The sequence below is a fragment of the Piliocolobus tephrosceles genome, chromosome 14 (genome assembly GCF_002776525.5).
Source record: "Piliocolobus tephrosceles isolate RC106 chromosome 14, ASM277652v3, whole genome shotgun sequence".
Taxonomy (NCBI): domain Eukaryota; kingdom Metazoa; phylum Chordata; class Mammalia; order Primates; family Cercopithecidae; genus Piliocolobus; species Piliocolobus tephrosceles.
Genome location: NC_045447.1, coordinates 60,874,646 through 60,894,827, shown reverse-complemented (window position 1 = coordinate 60,894,827; position 20,182 = coordinate 60,874,646). Strand labels below are relative to the sequence as shown.

General features: G+C 40.8%; 1 protein-coding gene and 1 pseudogene across 1 annotated transcript in view; one reads left to right on the top strand and one right to left on the bottom strand.

Annotated features, from left to right (window-relative positions):
• The window catches only part of HAUS6 (HAUS augmin like complex subunit 6), a 50,328-nt gene that overhangs the window by 13,537 nt on the left and 16,609 nt on the right, over positions 1-20,182 (bottom strand). Inside the window, exons 7-12 of the mRNA XM_026453885.1 lie at positions 19,897-19,945; positions 16,009-16,179; positions 12,643-12,836; positions 9,999-10,125; positions 7,937-8,039; positions 1,551-1,632 (exon numbers count right to left, since the gene is read on the bottom strand). Of these exons, the coding sequence (XP_026309670.1) occupies positions 1,551-1,632; positions 7,937-8,039; positions 9,999-10,125; positions 12,643-12,836; positions 16,009-16,179; positions 19,897-19,945 (726 nt within the window). The remainder of the gene's footprint in view (positions 1-1,550; positions 1,633-7,936; positions 8,040-9,998; positions 10,126-12,642; positions 12,837-16,008; positions 16,180-19,896; positions 19,946-20,182) is intronic.
• LOC111524749 lies at positions 5,178-5,277 on the top strand (annotated as a pseudogene).

Below are 20,182 nucleotides of genomic sequence, written 5' to 3'. Positions count from 1 at the left end.
AAAAAAAAAAAAAAAAAAAAAAACAATAAAACAAAAAAAAACCAAATACAGGAAAGTTTCTTCGTGTTTGATTGCTACTTAATAATGCTTAATTTCAATAAAGAACTAATATATTCCCCAATCGGATTACAAACATTTAGTTCACAGATTTTTTGCTCATAAAATCTGTAATCAGTCCAAAATGGGATAACAGAGAGAAAAAAAAGGCAATAAAGAAAATAGGAATATTACTGAAGGAAGTTAGAACAAAATTCAGTTTTTTCATATGTTAAATCTGGTAGTTACAGTAAATCAGAAGTTTTCCAACTTTTTTTAAGCATGGAACTCTTCTTACCAAATAGTTTACCAAACACCCCAATGTATAATATATATAAAAGAGCAACTTGCCCAGGCTAACGTGGGAAAAGGTTGGACCAGCCACGGGTTACATTACATTCATCCACAGCACCAAATGGCACTATAGGATATAGTCTGAAAACTATCTGGACAAGATGATCTCAAAGGCCCCCAAACACTTGAACTTAGAATAGTTTCAAAAAAGTTCACATACATAAAAAGGCAAAAACTCCCAAATTTGCATTAGATAATTTCCAAATAATCCCCATGAAACCCAATATTTAGATAAAGAATAGAAGGCAAAAAAATACCCATGTATCATAAATGTTGGATCTTTTCTAAAAATGTGAGTCTATGGTAGAAAAATATTGTCCAGTTAAAAGGGCAAAATTGGCTGGGCGCTGTGCCTCACATCTGTAATCACAGCACTTTGGGAGGCCAAGGAGGGCTGATCACCTGAGATCAGGAGTTCGAGACCAGCCTGGCCAACATGGTGAAACCCCATCTCTAGTAAAAATACAAAACTTAGCTGGGCGTGGTGGCAGGCACCTGTAATCCCAGCTACTCAGGAGGTAGCTTGCACCCAGGAGGAGAATCGTTTGAACCCAGGAGGCAGGGAGGTTGCAGTGGGCCAAGATAGCGCCATTGCACTCCAGCCTAGGAGACGAGAGCAAGACTCCGTTTAAAAAAAAAAAGGGGGGGGGGGGGGCAAAATTATGCACTATCCCAGAGTAAGTAAGACTGGAAACTGTTTTAAGATGGGAATAAAATTAATATAGAAAAAAACAATATAAAAATTAAATTTGGGTCAGGCATAGGGGGGTAATGACCATAATCCCAGCACTTTGGGAGGCCCAGGCAGGAGGATCACTTGAGGCCAAGAGTTAAAGACTAGCCTCTGCAACCTAGAAAGACCACACCTTTTGTTTTTCCTTTTAGAACAGACAGGGTCTTGCTATGCCTGGACTGGTCTAGAACTCCTGGGCTTAAGCGATCTTCCCACCTCAGCCTCCCAAAGTGCTAGGATTATAGGAGTGAGCCACTACATCCAGTGATTGGTGCATTTTTACAATCCTCTTGTAAGACAGAAAAGTTCTCCAATCCCCCACCCAACCCAGAAGTCCAGCTGGCCTCATCTCTCAGTCCCATCTGTATTTTTTATAAAATAAGAGTTTTTTTAAATGTTTAAGAAAAGAAAATCAAATTTGTTTTACCTGTTGGCTAGATCATGTAGAGCTCCCAAAGTATTATTGTCTCCTCTGCAACCATTTTCTTGGTTATGTTGCTTATGTGTATCTAAAGAAAATTAAAAATTGATTACTCTTTAATTAGGTTTGTACATTCTAACATTCAAGGATCCCTTGAAATTCTAGAACAACTTCTAAACAGAAGAAAACAGAAAAACCAAAATATGAACACTAATAGGAAAAGATAATTATTCAATTGATAAGTGTAAAGTGATGAGCAGAAAAGTAACAGAGAATATCTACCTTTTATAAAAGAAATGACGACTAATACTAAAACAAGTTTCTCAAAGAATCCATAATTCCCCAGTGTTATATGCTTCATGTTTACATACACAGATCATGAGATTATCACAAAAGCCAGCAAGGCCAAAAAGTTAGTCTTAGCATATTTCAGTGCACATTTATGATATCAGTCAATCTACATAATTATTCTTCAACCTATGACTGAATAACTACATGCTACTACCATACCCACATGCTACTACCATACCAACAATGGGAGAAAGAAATGAAAGATGGAGACATTGCCTCCGAAGAGTCAGTCTAGGAAAGGATAGTGATGTGTCAAGTGTTGTTATACTTCTACAGTATTATGACAGAAGTATATACAGAATTTAAGGAGGCAGAGGAGAGACATCCAGCCCAGACTGCGGAGTGGGAAGAAGGCATGAAGGTACTGAGAGAATGAGGTACAAGCTGCTATGATAGAGCACAGGGTACATCCAGTGGAAGCATGGTGGGAAGTAAGACTGATGAAGAAAGCCATGGCTGGATTACAGAAGATCTGATATTCCAAGGGCTTGACCTCTTTCAACATGTTACCTTCTGAAAGGCTTTTCCCAGTTGTATGTGTCCAAAGTGGAACAGAAGCCATAATGAAAGAAGATGACAACATGAAAACCAAGCAGTTACAGAAAAGAAGTAAGTAAGGATTAGAGAGGTAAAAAGTATATATCTATGACTACTAAATACTAGACAGACAGGTCAAAAAGCAGATTAAACATAACTAAAAGATAATCAGTGAGTTATAGGAGCGATCTAAAGAAAATACCTAGAATGAAGCCATGAGATACAAAAAAGTTGTAAATATGAATGAGAAGTTAAAAGATATGAAAGACAGAATCAGAAGTCCCAACAATAGGAGTTTCAGAAGGAAAGGATCAAAAGAAAAAGAGACAAAGTAATATTTTAAGAGATATTGGTGAATAAGTTTCTAAAACTGAAGATACGAGCTTTCAGAATAAATAAGACACACAAATCCCAAATAGGCTAAATAAAACAAAACTACATTTAGATATATCCCAATGAACCTGTGTAATACAAAAGAAAAATATTTTCTTTTTTTCTCTTTTTTTTTTTTTGGAGACAAGTTCTTGCTTTGTCACCCAGGCTGAGTGCAGTAGCACAATCATGACTCACTACAGCCTCGACTTCCTGGGCTCAAGTGATACTCCCACTTCAGCCTCCCAAGTAACTGGGGCCACAGGTGCGTGACACCATGCCCAGCTAATTTTTTGTGTTTTTTTTGTAGAGACAGGGTCTTACTATATTGCCCAGGTTGGTCTCCTAGGCTCAAGCAATCCTCCTGCCTCAGCCTCCCAAAGTGCTGGGATTACAGGCGTGAGCCACCACACCCAGCCAAAGAAAAATCTTAAAAGCAACCAGAAATCAAAAATTAACTAACTATAAATGAGCCGAGCCCAGTTACTCATGCCTGTAATACCAGCACTTTGGGAGGCCAAGGTGGGAGAATCACCTAAGGTCAGGAGTTCGAGACCAACCTGGCCAACATGCTGAAACCCCGTCTCTACTAAAAATGCAAAAGTCAGCTGGGCATGGTGGCACATGCCTGTAATCCCAGTTACTTGGAAGCCTGAGCTAGGGGAAGAGCTTGAACCCAGGAAGGAGAGGTTGCAGTGAGTGGAGATCATGCCATTGCACTCCAGCCTAGGCAACAACAGTGAAACTCCCTCTCAAAAAAAAAAGAAAACTTAACTCTCACACCTGTAATCTCAGCACTTTGGGAGGCCAAGGCATGCAGATCACTTGAGGTCAGTGGTTCAACATGGTGAAACCCCGTCTCTATTAAAAATACAAAAATTAGCTGGATGTGATGGCACATGCCAGGAATCCCAGCTACACGGGAGGCTTAGGCAGGAGAATTGCTTGAACCTGGGAGGCAGAGGTTGCAGTGAGCTGAGATTGTGCCACTACACTCGAGTCTGGGTAATAAAGACTCTGTCTCAAAAAAAAAAAAAAAAAAAATCAACTACAAATGAATGACAATTAGACCAACAGCAAATAGCCTCAAAAACAACAGAAAACAATGAGATCATATCATCGAAGTCTGAAAGAGAAATACGTGCCAATCAATCTAGAATTCTACATCCAACTAAACTATCATTCAAAAATTAGTGAAAATGAAGACATTTTCACAAAAAGACTGAGAATTTTACTATTCAGAGTTCAAGAACTAAGCATATACTTTGACATATACTTCTCAAAAGGAGAAGAACAAAAGAATAGACCAAAAATGTCACTAATCATGTTGCTCAATTTAAACACAGTAATTGTTAAAAACAATTTTTATCAATGTCATTAAAAAAAGACAGGCATTATTCTAGAATAAAAGTTACTAAGAGAATAAAACAATCACATGTAATGAACTAACCCTCTCTGGATCCTGGTTTGAAAAGTATAAACATTAATAAAGAACCTTTTGGAAGATAATAAAAAAAATTTCATTTATAAACTTTAAAAAAGAGGAAGAACAATATTACATATTGTTTATAGGTCTATACATAGGTAACAAATTTATTTTATAAACATACAACAGACTAAAGATTAGATTCAGAAAAGTGATTACCTCTGTGAAATCAGTAAGGAAGGTGAAGAAAGGCGGATATCCAAGGATTAACTATATATGTACATTTTTAAAAACCTAAAGTGAATATTGCAAACCTTTGCCAAAAAGGTGTTTAATAAACAAGTATTTATAGTATTATTCTCTGTATTTTTCAATATGCTGAAATATAATTTTAAAAAACATTTTTAAAGTAAATTAAGTAAGATGCAATATGTAAGGTATAGGAAGGCAGAAATGGTTGTTTTATCACAAAAAATATAATGTTTAAGTAGCCCAGCTCAGATCAAGGTTCTATACTAGGAGAAAAAAAAAGGGGGGACTCCCAAGAGTACCACTTCCAACTGGACTTCCTAAACCGACACATTTTCCCTTAGTATAAAGGCAAGTAGAGAATCTCCAAATGGACATGAGAATTTCATAGATTCGAAGGGGTAAAGTAACCCTGGTGAGAGTGCAAAAGCCCTTTCCCAACTGAAATGAAAACACAACACAATGCCAAGAGCTCTGTTGGCTAGTGGATTTGAAAAAAAAAAAAAAAAACAGAGCGAGAGAGAGAGAAATAATTCAAAAATAAAAGAGTTAAAAACAAAGCCAAGAGCTATCAAAAGAATTCTACCCTAATTAAGGACTGTCCACAGCCACCATGGAACCAGAATGCTCTATCTGAAGCTCCTCGTCATTTATCAAACCATGCAGCCTTTTATTTTTTTTAAGAGAAAGGGTCTCATGCTCACTTCAGCTGCACATATATTAAAATTGGAACAATACAGAGATTAACATGGCCCCTGAGAATGGATAACACTAATTTTTAATTTAAAAAAAATTTTTAAGTTAAAATTTAAGAAAAAGGGCCAGGTGCGGTGGCTCACACCTGTAATCCCAGCACTTTGGGAGTCTAGGCAGGCAGATTGCCTGAGCTCAGGAGTTTGAGACCAGCCTAGGCAAAACGGTGAAACCCGATCTCTACTAAAATACAAAAAATTAGCTGGGCGTGGCGGCGTGTGCCTGTAATCTCAGCTACTGGGGAGGCTAAGGCAGGAGAATTGCTAGAACCCGGGAGGCGAAGGTTGCAGTGAGCCGAGATTGCACCACGGCACTCCAACCTGGATGACAGAGTGAGATTCTGTCTCAAAAAGAAACAAAAAAATTTAAGAAAAAGAGAAAGAGAGAGAGGGGGTCTTATTCTGTTGTCCAGGCTAGAGCATTGTGCAGTGGAGCAGTAATAGCACCCTTGAACTTCTGGGCTCAAATGATCCTCCTACCTCAACCTCCTAAATAGCTAGGACTACAGACACACACCACCATGCCTAGCTAATTTTTCATTTTTTGTAGAGACTGGGTCTCACTATGTTGTCCAGGCTGGTCTCGAACTCCTGGGCTTAAGCAATCTTCCACCCTCTGCTTCTCAAAGTGCTGGGATTACAGGTGTGAGCCACTATGCCCAGCCCCATGCAGACTTTTCTATGTCTTCTCTTCTGGTTGCACCTAAACTGAGCCTTGCTCTCTGGTCTATAATCTTTCCCAACCAGTGTCCTCCCCAAATACACCTGACTCTCAAACCAATTACCTATCCCAGTGATTAAGTCCTGTGCTAACTGCTGTCATGACCTTTCGCCTGAGTGAACTACAGCCTACAACTATTACCTGTTCCAATTTGGCTGTATAATTTGTTTTTTATTCATTCATTCCTTATCTATCCTCTATTTACTGAATCTAATTGTCTTGTACACATGTGCTAATTAACACAGGTTAATTATTGTACTATTCTTTCATGTTAAAAAAAAATTGTGAGCTTCCACAAAAAACCTGTACGGAATGTTTATAGAAGCATTACTCATAATAGCCAAAAGGTGAAAACAACCCAAATGTCCATCAACAGACGAATGGATAAACAAAATGTGGTAGAAGCATACAATGGCATATATTCATAAAAAAGGAATGCAGTATTGACTGATACATGCTACAACTTAGATGAACTTTGAAAACGCTATGCTAAGTGAAAGAAGCCAGTCACAAAACTCTATGTATGATATGATTCCATCCATACAAAAATCCAGAACAGGGAAATCTGGAGACAGAAAATATCTTAGTAATTGCTTTGAACTGGAGAAATGAAGGGGGATTGGGGGGTAATAGCTAAAGGGTATGAGGTTTCTTTTTCAGGTGATGAAAATGTTTACAATTGTGATGATGGTTGCACATAGTTGTGAATTTAGCAAAAAATAAGAAATCATACATTTTCAATGAGTGAACTGTATGATATGTGAATTCTAACTCAACAAATCTGATTTTTAAAAATTGAAGGCTGATACATGCTACAAGATGTAAAAAACTTGAAAATACTGTACATGTGGTGCCTCACACCTATAATCCCAGCATTTCGGGAGACCAAGGAAGGGGAATTGCTTGGAATCAGTTCGAGAAAACATTGTGCAAAGTTAAAAACAATGCAAGTGAAAGAAGCCAGAAACAAAAGGCCTCATATTATATGACTTCATTTATATGAAATATCCAGAACAGGCAAATCCACAGAGATAAGAAGTACATTAATGGGCTGGGCGCAGTGGCTCACACCTATAATCCCAGCACTTTGGGAGGCCGAGACGGGCGGATGATTTGAGGTCAAGAGCTCAAGACCAGCCCGACCAACATGGTAAAACCCAGTCTCTACCAAAAATACAAAAAAAAAAATTAGCTAGGTGTGGTGGCACATACCTATGATACCAGCTACTCAGGATGCTGAGGCAAGAGCATTAATTGCTTGAACCCAAGATGGAGGCTGCAATGAGCTGAGATTGCACCACTGCACTCCAGCCTGGGCAACAGAGCAAGACTCCACCTCAGAAAAAAAAAAGAAAAAGTACATTACCGGCTGCCAGGGACTAGCGGGGAAAATGGAAGTGACTGGTTAATGGGTTAGAGGGTTTTTTTGAGATGATGAAAATATTCTGGCGGCTGGGGCTCAGTGGCTCACACCTGTAATCCCAGCACTTCGGGAGGCTGAGACAGGTCAATCATTTGAGCCCAGGAGTTCAAGACCAGCCTGGGCAATACAGTGAAATCCCATTTCTACAAAAAAAAAATTACAAAAATTAGCCAGGTGTGGTGGCGCACACCTCCAGTCCCAGCTATGTGACAGGCTGAGGTGGGAGGATCACTTGAGCCTGAGGTAGTCAAGGCTACAGTGAACTGAGATTGTGCCACTGCACTCCAGCTTGGGCAACAGAGTGAGACCCTGTCTCAAAAAAAATCAAAGAAAAAGTTCAGAAACTAGATAGTGATGATGACTGCACAACACTGTAAATGTACTAAATGCCACTGAGTTGTATACTTTGCAATAACTGAAACTGTGAATCTTAGGTTACATGCATTTCACCACAGTTAAAAAAATGGAGGAAAAAAAACAAGGAATATAAAGAACTATTATAATAATGAAAAAGAATGACAGGAAGGAGGTTTCAAAGAGAAAAACAAATAAACAACCAACCTGGAAGTGAAGCAGGATACTGACAAAGAATACTCTTTGCATATACTTCTTCTGAGGCAGGATCAAACGAAAGGGGAGACATTGGTGGTAAAAGATCTACAGACTTAAAACAGAAAATTCACAATTTTGAAGTAAACATATTTGCTAACTACTACAATAACAATGCTGAGTTAATCTATGAATAGATTATTTTCTCCCTAAGAAAGACAGAATTACCAAGCATGTATCAGATAACTATTTTTATTTGTTTATTTTTCTTAAAGATAGGGTCTCACTCCCTCGTCCAAGCTAAAGCGCAATGACATTATCATAGCTCACTGCAGCCTCAAACTCCTGGGCTTAAGCAGTCCTCCCACCTCAGCCTCTCGAGTAGCTAGGCCTACAAGGACATACCACAACACCCAGTTTTGGGGGTTTTTTTTGGTAGAGAAGGGGTCTCACTTTGTTGTCGAGGCTGGTCTCCAATTCCTGGCCTCAAATGATCCTCCTGCCTCAGCCTCCCAAAACAATGGGATGACATGTGTGAGCCACCACGTCCAGCCCTATAACTATCTTTAAAGCAAAGTACAACATTAGGAGCAAGGGGGATTACTTAGTCCTTGAATTTCTCAAACATCACAGTACTTCACATCAAGAGGACTCTTTTTTTTTTTTTGATACGGAGTCTCGCTCTGTCGCCCAGGCTGGAGTGCAGTGGCAGGATCTCGGCTCACTGCAAGCTCCGCCTCCCGGGTTCCCACCATTCAAGAGGAGTCTTGCTTTCTGGCTGGGCACAGTGGCTCACGCCTGTAATCCCAGCACTTTAGGAGGCAGAGATGGGTGGATCACCTGAAGTCAGGTATTCAAGACCAGCCTGACCAACATGATGAAACCCCATCTCTACTGAAAATAAAAAAATTAGCCGAGCATGGTGGCAGGCACCTTTAGTCCCGGCTACTTGGGAGGCTGAGGCAGTAGAACCACTTGAACCTGGGAGGCAGAGGTTGCAGCGAGCTGAGATCATGCCACTGCACTCCAGCCTGGGCAACAGAGCAAGACTCTGTGACAAAAAATAATAATAATAATAATTGTCGGCCGGGCACGGTGGCTCAAGCCTGTAATCCCAGCACTTTGGGAGGCCGAGACGGGCGGATCACGAGGTCAGGAGATCGAGACCATCCTAGCTAACACGGTGAAACCCCGTCTCTACTGAAAATACAAAAACTAGCTGGGCGAGGTGGCAGGCGCCTGTAGTCTCAGCTACTCGGGAGGCTGAGGCAGGAGAATGGCGTAAACCCGGGAGGCGGAGCTTGCAGTGAGCTGAGATCTGGCCTCTGCACTCCAGTCCAGGCGACAGAGCAAGACTCCGCCTCAAAAAAAAAAATACTACTAATAATAATAATTGTTTTCTTTTTAATACAATCCTTCGAATCTAAAAATATTAACTGTAAATGACAACAGCAACTTATGGATATTATATTATATATATATTTAGAAAAATTACAGAAACCATAACATAGAAACTTTAGACTCAAATGCAAAGATGACATACATACAACATTTCTAGGTCATTCGTAACACAATAAATTCACCAACTGCCATTTATTAAACTATTCTCCAAAAGGCAAATAGGCTGAGTGCAGTTGCTCACGCCTGTAATCCCAGTACTTTGGGGAGGCCGAGGCAGGAAGATCACTTGAGTCTAGGAGTTTGAGACCAGCCTTGGCAATGTAGGGAGACTCTATCTATAAAATTAAAGAAAAAATTAGCCAGGCTTGGTGGTACACACCTGTAGTCCCAGCTACTCAGAAGGCTGAGGTGGGAGGATTGCTTGAACCCGGAAGTTCAAGGTTACAACAAGCTATGATCATGCCACTGTACTCTAGCCAGCTATGATGGTGCCACTGCAGTCCAGCCAGCTATGATCGTGCCACTGTACTCCAGCCAGCTATGATCGTGCCACTGTAGTCCAGCCAGCTATGATCATGCCACTCTACTCCAGCCTGGGCAACAGAGCAAGACACTGTTTCAAAAAAAAAAAAAAGTGGGGCAGGGAGAACAGGGGCAAGTCAACATTACTTACTGGAGTCCAACCTTTAATTAGACTGAAAGGAGACAAACCAAGAAATTCTTTCCACTTTTTATGCCATTCTCCTTGCTTTACAACAACAGATTGTCTTATAGTTGTGAGATCATTTTTTATTCTATACCTATAATAGCACAAAAAAACTTTATTCAAAATATGAAGATACCAAAAAAGCACTGAGTCAAATTTAAGAAAATAACAATAGTTGTAGAGAAGTGAAAGGAAATGGAACTGAAAGTTTAATCAGTATACCACATATAAATTAAATAAACTTCTCACAGGTGAATATTCAGAACCTAAAATACCTTTCTCTTTTTATGACCATAAAGAAGGCAGGAAGCAGTGTCTCATGCCTGTAATCCCAGCACTTTGGGAGGCCAAGCCGGGCGGATTACTTGAGGCCAGGAGTTCAAGATCAGCCCGGCCAATGTGGTGAAACCTTGTCTCTATGAAAAATACAAAAATTAGCCAGGCATAGGAGTGGGTGCCTGTAATTCTAGCTACTAAAGAGGCTGAGGCAGGAGAATCACTTGAACCCAGGAGGCAGAGGTTGCAGTGAGCCAAGATCATGTCATTGCACTCCATGCACTCCAGCCTGGGAGACAAGAGTAAAACTCCGTCTCAAAAATAAAAAATAAATAAAAAAAAAAATGTTTTTAAAAAAATATTTAAAAAAAAAAAAAAAAAAGACCAGAAAGAGGCCTCATACGGTGCCTCACACCTGTAATCCCAGAACTCTGGGAGGCCGAGGCAGGTGGATCACGTGAGGTCAGGAGTTCGAGACCAGCCTGACCAACATGGTGAAACCCTGTCTCTACTGAAAAACAATGATAATAATAATAATACAAAATTGGCCGGATGCGGGGGCGCGCCCCTGTAATCCCAGCTACTCAGCAAGCTGAGGCAGGAGAATCACTTGAAATCAGGAGGCAGAGGTTGCGGTAAGCCGAAATAGTGCTATTGCGCTCCAGCCTAGGCAACAAGAGGGAAATGCCATCTCAAAAGAAAAAAAAAAAAAAAGCAATAATATATCTATTACTCCATTTTATTTATTTATTTATTTATTTATTTATTTTTTTTTTTTTTGAGATGGAGTCTCACTCTCTCACACAGGCTGGAGTGCAGTGGTGCAATCTCAGCTCACTGCAACCTCCGCCTCCCAGGTTCAAGTGATTCTCCGGTCTCAGCCTGCTAAGTAGCTGGGATTACAGGCACATGCCTGGCTAATTTTTGTCTTTCTGGTAGAGACAAGGTTTCCCTATGTTGGCCAGAATGGTCTTGAACTTCTGTCGTGAGGTGATCCACCTACCTCAAGCCTCCCAAAGTGCTGGGATTGCAAGTGTGAGTCACCACACCCAGCTACTCCATTTATTTTTAAAATAGAATTTCTTCCTTGCTCTAAACTTGAGTAGGACTTTCACTCCCACTCTCTGTCCATTCCTATAAGCATACCATACTTTCTATTCTTTCTGCTCAATTAAAAAACTGTTCAAGTGGCTGAGGCAGGCCAGTCACCTGAGGTCAGGAGTCCAGACCAGCCTGGCCAACATGGTGAAACCCCATCCCTACTACAAATACAAAAATTAGCCAAGCGTGATGGCACGTGCCTGTAATCTCAGCTACTCGGGAGGCTGAGGCAGGAGAATCGTGTGAACCCAGGAGGTGGAGGTTGCAGTTAGGGGAGATCATGTCATTGCACTCCAGCCTGGGCAACAGAACAAGACTCTGTCTTAAAAAAGAGAGGCCGGGCTTGGTGGCTCACACCTATAGTCCAAGAACTTTGGAAGGCCAAGGCGGGTGGATCACCTGAGATCGGGAGTTCGACATCAGCCTGACCAACATGGAGAAAACCCGTCTCTACTAAAAATACAAAATTAGCCAGGCATGGTGGCACATGCCTGTAATCCTAGCTACTCGAGAGGCTGAGGCAGGAGAATCACTTGAACCCAGGAGGCAGGGGTTGCAGTGAGCTGAGATCGCACCATTGCACTCTAGCCTGGGCAACAAGGGCGAAACTCATCTCAAAAAAACCAAAAAAACCTTTTCTAAGGCCCAGTTTTATGATTAGACCCAACAAAAGGAAACTACAGAAAAGCTAAAATTATTTCATAAAAAAATTATCGGCTGGGCGTGATGGCTCAAGCCTGTAATCCCAGCACTTTGGGAGGCCGAGACGGGCGGATCACGAGGTCAGGAGATCAAGACCATCCTGGCTAACACAGTGAAACCCCGTCTCTACTAAAAAATACAAAAAACTAGCTGGGCGAGGTGGTGGGCACCTGTAGTCCCAGCTACTCGGGAGGCTGAGGGAGGCTGAGGCAGGAGAATGGCGTAAACCCGGGAGGCGGAGCTTGCAGTGAGCTGAGATCCGGCCACTGCACTCCAGCCTGGGAGACAGAGCGACACTCCAACTCATAAAAAAAAAAAAAAATTATCATTCAGGGCAAATCATTTATCCCACTAATTTTCCTTTTCCTTTCTGCTTCACATATATCTCCAAGAGTTGATTATGTAAGGTTTTTGAGTACTAGAATTCTCATACTTGTTTGCCAAAGCTGAAGAGCTATTAAAGTTATATCAGTTTTGTTAAGAAAACCACCCTACTCCTCCCACGGTAAAATAACAGATCTTTTCAGAGTACCTCATATGCTTCAGATCTGATAATCTTTCCTTCTGAAATTTGGTCTCTTTTTCAAGGTAGTGAAGGTCTACCGTCAATCTTGCCTCATCAGCCTGACACCGTTCATACTTCATCACTTTCAAGACTTCATTTAATAACTGAACAACTGTCACGAGGTTCAGTTTTCCAGCCTCATAAACATTTCCTATATGCAACTAAGGAATCAGGAGGAGAAAAAATTGGTGAACTATAGGTTATTATAATAATAAACTAATACATAAAAATATTTATGTTTTTTATTATTAAAGTTTATCTTAAAGAAAAGAGAAGGGCCAGATGCGGTAGCTCACGCCTGTAATCCCAGCACTTTGGGAGGCCAAGCGGGGTGGATCACCTGAGGTCGGGAGTTCAAGACCAGCCTGACCAATATGGAGAAACCCCATCTCTACTAAAAATACAAAATTAGCTGAGCATGGTGACACATGCCTGTAATCGCAGCTACTCGGGAGGCTGAGGCAGGAGAATCGCTTGAACCCGGGAGGCAGAGGATACAGTGAGCCGAGATCACACCACTGCACTGCAGCCTGGGCAATAAGAGCGAAACTCCATCTCACACACACACACAAAAAAAGAGGGAGGCCGGGCGCAGTGGCTCAAGCCTGTAATCCCAGCACTTTGGGAGGCCGAGACGGGTGGATCACGAGGTCAGGAGATCGAGACCATCCTGGCTAACACGGTGAAACCCCCTCTCTACTAAAAATACAAAAAATTAGCCGGGCGTAATGGCGGGCACCTGTAGTCCCAGCTACTCGGGAGGCTGAGGCAGGAGAATGGCGTAAATCCGGGAGGCGAAGCTTGCAGTGAGCTGAGATCCGGCCACTGCACTCCAGCCTGGGCGACAGAGCCAGACTCCGTCTCAAAAAAAAAAAAAAAAAAAGAGGGAAAAAAGGAATCAAATATCCCCAAACATAAAATGACGTAAATAATTTTGGCCCAATGAAAACTACTAAAACTACTAGGAAAGAATTAACATGCCTTGCTACATTTTTTGCTACATTTTTATATTATGCAAAAGGTTGAAAACTAGAATAAAAGAAATGTTAATAGATGGAAAGAAAAATAAAGATTAAGCAGAAACAGTGGGTTTAGTGAAAAGACCATAAATTCATTTTTTAACAGAAGGTACAAATCAATAACCCCTAAAGGCTGTATCTGTACTTAAACATGTTTCTTTGGCTTACACAGTTCTATGTCTTAAAATCATTTGAATTTGTCCCCAATTTTTTTTTTTTTTTTTGAGACAGGGTCCCACTCTGTCTCCCAGGTTGGATGCAGTGGCTCAATCTTGGTTCACTGCAGCCTCCGACTCCAGCTTGCAAGCGATCCTCCCACCTCAGCCTCCCAAGTAGCTGGGACTACAAATGTGCACCACCATGGCCAGCAAATTTTTGTATTTTTAGTAGAGACGGGGTTTCATAATGTTGGCCAGGCTGGTCTCAAACTCCTGACCTCAGGTGATCTGCCCACCTCAGCTTCCCAAAGTGCTGGGATTACAGGCGTGAGCATGCCCAGAGAGTTTCCAAACTTTTTAAATCATAGATTTCACACAAAAATTATGGGCCAGGCACAGTGGTTCACGCCTGTAATCCCAGCACTTTGGGAGGCCGAGGCAAGAGGTTCATTTGAGGTCAGGAGCTCTAAGCCAGCCTGGCCAACATAGTGAAACCCCGTCTCTACTAAAGAGGTGTCCCTCTTCAGAGTCACAACAATATTTTATCTTTGTATCTCTCCAGCATATAGTAGATGCTTGATGAATTGTGTTTTCTAAGAAAACAAAAAAGTAAACTATCCAGATAATGTTCCATAAGCAAGTGGAAATAACTGGATGGAGTTTGGGTTGATGAGGAGAGACTGCTGAAGTCATGAAATTGGTAGAAAATACAAATATATTCATAATGAGGGAAAGAAAAAGAGGGCATTAAAAGAACCATGGAGAACATTATTTAAAAGTTAGACAGAAAGGCCAGGCATGGTGGCTCATGCCCCAGCACTTTGGGAGGCCAAGGCGGGCGAATCACAAGGTCAGGAGTTCGAGACCAGCCTAGCTAACATGGTGAAACCCCATATCTACTAAAAATACAAAAATTTAGCTGGGCACAGTGGCGGGAGCCTGTAATCCCAGCTACTCGGGAGGCCAAGGCAGGAGAATCACTTGAACTGGGAGGCGGAGGTTGCAGTGAGCCGAGATCGCGCCACTGCACTTCAGCCCAGGTGACAGAGTAAGACCTAAAAAAAAAAAAAAAAAATGGTTAGATAGAAAAAAGGAAACCATGCCGAGCACAGTGGCTTACGCCTGTAATCCCAGTACTTTGGGAGGCCGAGGCGGGTGGATCACTTGAGGTCAGGAGTTCAAAACCTGCCTGGCCAACATCGTGAAACCCCATCTCTATTAAAAATACAAAAATTACCCAGGCATGGTAGCACACGCCTGTAATCCCAGCTACTTGGAAGGTTGAAGCAGGAGAATGACTTGAACCAAGGACGGGGAGATTGCAGTGAGCCAAGATCATGACACTATACTCTAGCCTGGGTGACAGTGTGACTCTGTCTCAAAAAACAGAAAAAAAAGAAACCACTGTGAAAAACACAGCAGCAGTCTGAAAGATCATAGAAAAGCAGAGACACTGAGTTTATAAAGCTAAAAGAAGAAGACTATATAAGCAATACTTAACAGTATTTCAAGATAAAACAGAAGCCAGGGGATGGAGACCTTTTAAAAGGACATTTAGCAATTAGGAGATCACTGTTCTTCTCTTTAAGAATTTATAATGAACTAGTACAGTACCATCTTCCTACTAAGAAACTTCATACTGTCTACACTATATAATGTAGTACTGTACAGGTATGGGGCAATTAATAAAACTCGATAAATATAAATATACACACCTTTAACAGTATCCCTCCTTATGAAAGTTTTACTAAATACACTCATAGAAATAAATTCTGGCCAGGTGCAGTGGCTCACGCCTGTAATCCCAGCACTTTGGGAGGCCGAGGTGGGTAGATCACCTGAGGTCAGGAGTTCAAGACCAGCCTGACCAACATGGAGAAACCCCACCTACTAAAAATAGAAAATTAGCTGGGCATGGTGGCACATGCCTGTAATCCCGGCTACTTGGGAGGCTGAGGCAGAACAATCGCCTGAACCCGGGAGGCGGAGGTTGCAGTGAGCCAAGACCATGCCACTGCCCTCCAGCCTAGGCAATAAGAGCAAAACTCTGCCTCAAAAAAAAGAAAGAAATTCTGAAAGCAGAAGAACACTGCAAGAAAATATACAATTACATCACAGGAGTTTTCTCAAAAGCTTCCTTAATATCAAATGCTTACCTGAAACATTTGTTTCTCAATCTTGTCAAGTAAGAGCCTTGGAATATTAATAGCAACATCAGTTCCATCTAAAGCATATTGGTTAACAAAACTAAGGACCGAACTAACAACTTCTCTCTCTTTTTCCAAAAACATGAGTGTTTCATTCACTGAAGCCCACAAAGACCGAACCTTTGGAAACAGAAACAAAATATTAAAGTTCACAAATATTCTATATATATTTTTTTAAAATGTAAATATATGGTCACTCTTAGTAACAAATTTCCTAGAATGATGTCTAATAAGAAAATTAAATAATTATACTTCAATAGTTTAAAACTCCCTTTGGATATTATTTCCAAAGGGAGTTTTTGAAAAATGTATCAGGAGAATCTAGCTCACTGTAATTTTCAAACAAATCTAAGAATTTTTTTGTTTTTAGAGATGGGGTCTTACTCTGTTGCCCAGACCGGACTCAAACTCCTGGGCTCAAGCAATCTTCCCACATCAGCCTCCCAAGTAGCTGGGACTAAAGGCACACACCGCTGCACCCAGCTCCAAATCTAAGAAACCTTATACAAGATACAGTTAGTATTTTCTATATGCTGACATGTAATCAATCTACCAAAGATCATTCGGGGAGAAATAATTTTTAAAATTTTTCAAGAGAAGCCGGGCGCGGTGGCTCATGCCTGTAATCCCAGCATTTTGGGAGGCCAAAGTGGGCAGATCACAATGTCAGGAGATCGACACCATCCTGGCTAACACGGTAAACCCCGTCTCTACTAAAAATACAAAAAATTAGACGGGCGTGGTGGCGGAAGCCTGTAGTCCCAGATACTCGAGAGGCTGAGGCAGGAGAATGGCGTGAACCCAGGAGGCTGAGGGTGCAGTGAGCCGAGATCACGCCACTGCACTCCAGCCTGGGGGACACAGTAAAACTCCATCTCAAAAAAAAAAAAAAAAAAAATTTTTTTCAAAAGAAAAAAACTACTACATCTCAATTTTAAGTCATTCAGTTTGAGGAAGTTAAAGTGTGGGAAATTATGCCTCATTAAAAACAAAAAATCTTAGGCATATACTAATCTATATTCATTAAAATTGATATACAAGAATATTTAGGCAGGCACAGTGGCGCACACCTGTAATCCCAGTTACTCAGAAGGCTGAGGTAAGAGGATCCCTTAAGCCCAGGATCCTTGCAAAAAAAAAAAAAAAAGAATACTCACAGAATGTCTATTTGTAATAATCAAAAAGTAGAAACAATCCAAAGGTCCATCTACAGTAAAAAGGGTATACTGGTGCTATGTTCATAAAATAGAACACTAAGCAACAATGAGAATAAACACACTATGATTACACACAATAGCATGGATAAATACCATAAACAATGTTGAGCCAAAGTCAGACACAAAAGAATATATTCTATATACTCGCATTTATATGAAGCTCAAAAACAGGCAAAACTAATCTTTAGTGTAACACGTGAGGGCAGTGTTTCCCCGTGGGGGGAAACAGTGTAAACTAAACAGGTTCAAGGAGGATTCTAGGGTGCTAGTAACATTCTATTTCTTAAACGATATTGGCTATATGGACATGTTCACTTTGTGAAAATTTGTCAAGCTATATACTTATGAGTTACACATTTCTTGTATATACGTTACGCTTTAACAGAATTTACAAAAGAGGGAGGGAGGTGGAGAAATATAATTATACACATGTTCTTCCTGCATGATAAAAATACAGTATTAAATATCTCTAATTAGTTCACTTTTTTTTTCCTTTTTTCTTTTTCTTTTTTTTTTTTTTTGAAACAGGGTCTCATTCTGTCACCTAGGCTGGAGTGCAGTGGCACAATCTTGGCTCAATGCAACCTTTGCCTCCCAGGTTCAAGTGATTCTCGTGCCTCAGCCACCCAAGTAGCTGGGACTACAGGAGAGTACCACCATACCAGGCTACTTTTTAATTTTTGGTAGGGTTTCACCATGTTGGCCAGGCTGGCCTTGAACTCCTGGCCTCAAGTGATCCGTCATCCATCTTGGCCTCCCAAAGTGCTCGCAGGTGTGAGCCACTGTGCCCCCACCTCTTTTTTTTTTTTTAAGACGGGTCTCGCTCTGTTGCCCAAGCTGGAGTCCACTGACACAACAAGAGCACACTGCAGCCTTGAGCTCCTGGGCTCAAACAATCCTCCTGCCTCAACCTCCTGAGTAGGTGAAACTATAGGTGTGTGCCACCCTAAGTATCTCTGACATGTTGCATGGCAAGGTAAAGTTGTTCCCAAAGGAACACTCATTGGCTAGCAGTCTAGAGGTCTCACAGGATGGCATTTCCTTGATGAATCTGTAATTATCTAGGATCTGGTTCTCAGATTTTCCAAGTCTAGATTTTTATCTTGTCAAGGGCTCAAAGTTGACTGTACTCAGAAAAAACAAATATGAACCAAACTCAGAAGAGACTGCTGTGAAAACTTTAATAGGCTCTGCAAATTATTTTAATTATATAATTTGCAATAAGAGATTCACTAAATGGAAAATTCCGTGAAGGAAGTGACTTTGCCTTGCCTGTTCTCCTCATTGTTTTGGCCCTAGTATCTACAAGATACCTAGCACATATCAGATATCAATAAGCATTCACTGAATAAAAATATTTCCTTAAGAGGGCGCTCACCTTTACAAGTGACAATGTGCCTTGGAAGCCAAATTTATACCCACAGCAGCTTGGCGTGGCAATCACAGAATCACAACAAAGAGCTTGAGAGAGATTTTATCCAAAAAAAAAAAGAAAACCTAAGAAAATACTTAACTCACATCAAAGTCAAACTCTGGAGGTCTCAGATCATTTTCATTTGTCAGAATCCTCCCTCCTGCCAAACCAGCCTCATTTTGATTCCTCATTTTCCTTTCATACTTAACATCTCCCTGCAGTTAACCCATTTTACTTAGATAAATTAATACCACTGACAAGTATAACCTTGTAACTGACAAGGTTATACTACAATCAAGCAGAGCTTTTTGTACTGGGGTGGAGAATTTTTAATTAATCATATCTAAAAACCCTTTTGAATATAATTAAGCTTATGAATTATAAGTTCATTTTTCCATTATATTCAAGTGTTTTAAAGGCACTCCATTAATATCTTTATACATATGACCTATGAGTTTAAAAAAAAAAAAAAGTAATAGTACTATAAAAAGAAATGGGACCGGGCACATTGGCTCACGTCTGTAATCCCAACACTTTGGGAGACCGAGGCAGACGGATCACCTGAGGTCAGGAATTCAAGACCAGCTTGGCCACCATGGTGAAATCCTGTCTCTACAAAAATATAATAATTAGCTGCACATATTGGCATGCACCTGTAATCTCACCTACTAGGGAGGCTGAGGCAGGAGAATCACTTGAACCCAGGAGGCGGAGGTTGCAGTGAGCCTGAGACCATGCCACTGCACTCCAGCCTGGGAGAGTGAGACTCCGTTTCAAAAAGGGGAGGGGAAGGGCAAGGGGAAGGGAGGCTGGGCGTAGTAGCTCATGCCTATAATCCCAGCACTTTGGGAGGTCAAGGTGTGCAGATCATCTGAGCTCAGGAGTTCAAGACCAGCCTGGCCAACATGGTGAAACTCTGTCTCTACTAAAAATACAAAATTAGCTAGGTGTGGTAGCGCATGCTTGCAATCCCAGCTACTCAGGAGGCTGTGGCAAGAGTATCACTTGAACTCAGGAGTCAGAGGTTGTAGTGAGCCAAAATCATGCCACTATACTCCAGCCCGGGCTTACAGAGCGAGACTCCATCTCCAAAAAAAAAAAAAAAAAAAAATGTGCTAAATAGACTCTGAGTCTCACCAACTGAGCAAACACTGCATATCACAGAATTTTAAAAGATTAAATTTCTCCTTTTGTAAGTTGTCTCACCTTTTGAATTTTTTCTTCTATATTACTGTGGTCATCATAGGGTTCCATTCTAATAAAAATTAAATAATCTAGTTAGTCACATAAAAATCACATGGTAATTTAATATCCAAAGAGCTAATTAGTCTGCTAACCCACCCACCAACAACCACCCCAACAAAAACTAAAATTTAATCTGAAAGCTATAATAATTTATTAGAAGAACTGGACTAGCAGTCATAACAATGCTCTAATCCTATCATCATCTGGCTATTGATATATTATTTTTTTTTTTTTTTTTTTTTTTTTT